Source organism: Emiliania huxleyi, assembly GCF_000372725.1.
Source record: "Emiliania huxleyi CCMP1516 unplaced genomic scaffold EMIHUscaffold_11356, whole genome shotgun sequence".
Taxonomy (NCBI): Eukaryota; Haptophyta; order Isochrysidales; family Noelaerhabdaceae; genus Emiliania; species Emiliania huxleyi.
Genome location: NW_005201579.1, coordinates 1 through 1,024, shown reverse-complemented (window position 1 = coordinate 1,024; position 1,024 = coordinate 1). Strand labels below are relative to the sequence as shown.

General features: G+C 69.1%; 1 protein-coding gene across 1 annotated transcript; it reads right to left on the bottom strand.

Annotated features, from left to right (window-relative positions):
- Positions 1-30: 30 nt before the first annotated feature.
- Positions 31-468, bottom strand: EMIHUDRAFT_260595 (hypothetical protein; the record flags this gene model as incomplete). Its single annotated transcript, XM_005791325.1, has 1 exon — positions 31-468. A coding segment is annotated over one exon (438 nt), but the record flags the coding sequence as incomplete, so codon positions are not given.
- Between the last annotated feature and the right edge of the window lie 556 nt (positions 469-1,024).

The following is a 1,024-nucleotide window of genomic DNA, read 5'->3' as shown; positions in this document are numbered from 1 at the left end:
GCAGCAGCCAGCGTGCAGCCCCTCGATCACGCGCACGCGTTGGCCCTCGTGCACGAAATTGTCGCCCAGAAGCCGCTTCTCCTCCCTAGTGCGCGCCACCTGGCTCGAGTCGAGTGGGATCTTCTTCTTCTTGCGAGCCGCTGTGCGGTACTGGTTGATGACGTTCAGCCGCCGGTTCCTGTCGCGCCGCTCCGCCTCCACCGCGCCCTTCTTGCGCTTCTGCGCGCCGGACGCCTCCGGCCTGCCGCTCCTGTCGCGCTTGTCCTCGCGCTTGCGCTCGCGCTGCTGAGCCATCGAGGCTGCTGATCGCCCGCCCTTGGCCCAGGGCAGCCCGGTGACGTTGTGCAGCCAGGCACCGCTCTCCCCGTAGCTTCCATCCCACGTGTGCTCCTTCGGCGCCCTGCCTTGCGGCCGTGGATGTGGAGCGCCGGGCGCGGCTGCGGTCGAGGACGAGGCCTGGCCACTCATTTGTGGACGGCCAAATCTTTGTGGCTCTTGCCAAATCTTTGTGAGGTGGGAGGCCCGGGCAGCTAGGTTGGGGGTCGCGGAATAATGTTGGGAGTGGGTACCTTACGAAGTAAACTTCTCCATTGTACGATAAAACTTTTTGCCCGGCCGCGCGCAGCGCTAATCGGGCGTCCTTTGCTCCTCCGTGAGCGCTATAGGGGCGCAAAATATACGCAGAAGATGCGGTCGAAGATGCAGTCGGCCCTCTTTCGAATGCGCGGAGGCCGGCGCGCAGCGCCACGCCGCCAGGCGTCCGCCGGAGGCTCCCCGGCCGACACATCCCGGCAAGCTTGCCGCGCGCAGCGCCCCGCGCCGCAGGCCCGCCGGAGGCTCCCCGGCCGACACACCCCGGCCGTATTCGCTCGTCCACACTCCTCGCCCTTCTCGCGCCGCTCTTGCGCACCTCTTGCGCCCCCCTCTTCCCCGCCGGCCCCGAGAGACTTGGCACGCACCCCCCGCCCCCGCCCCCGCCCCGCCCCCGCCCCGCCCCGCCCCCTCCCCCCTCTCACGCCCGGCA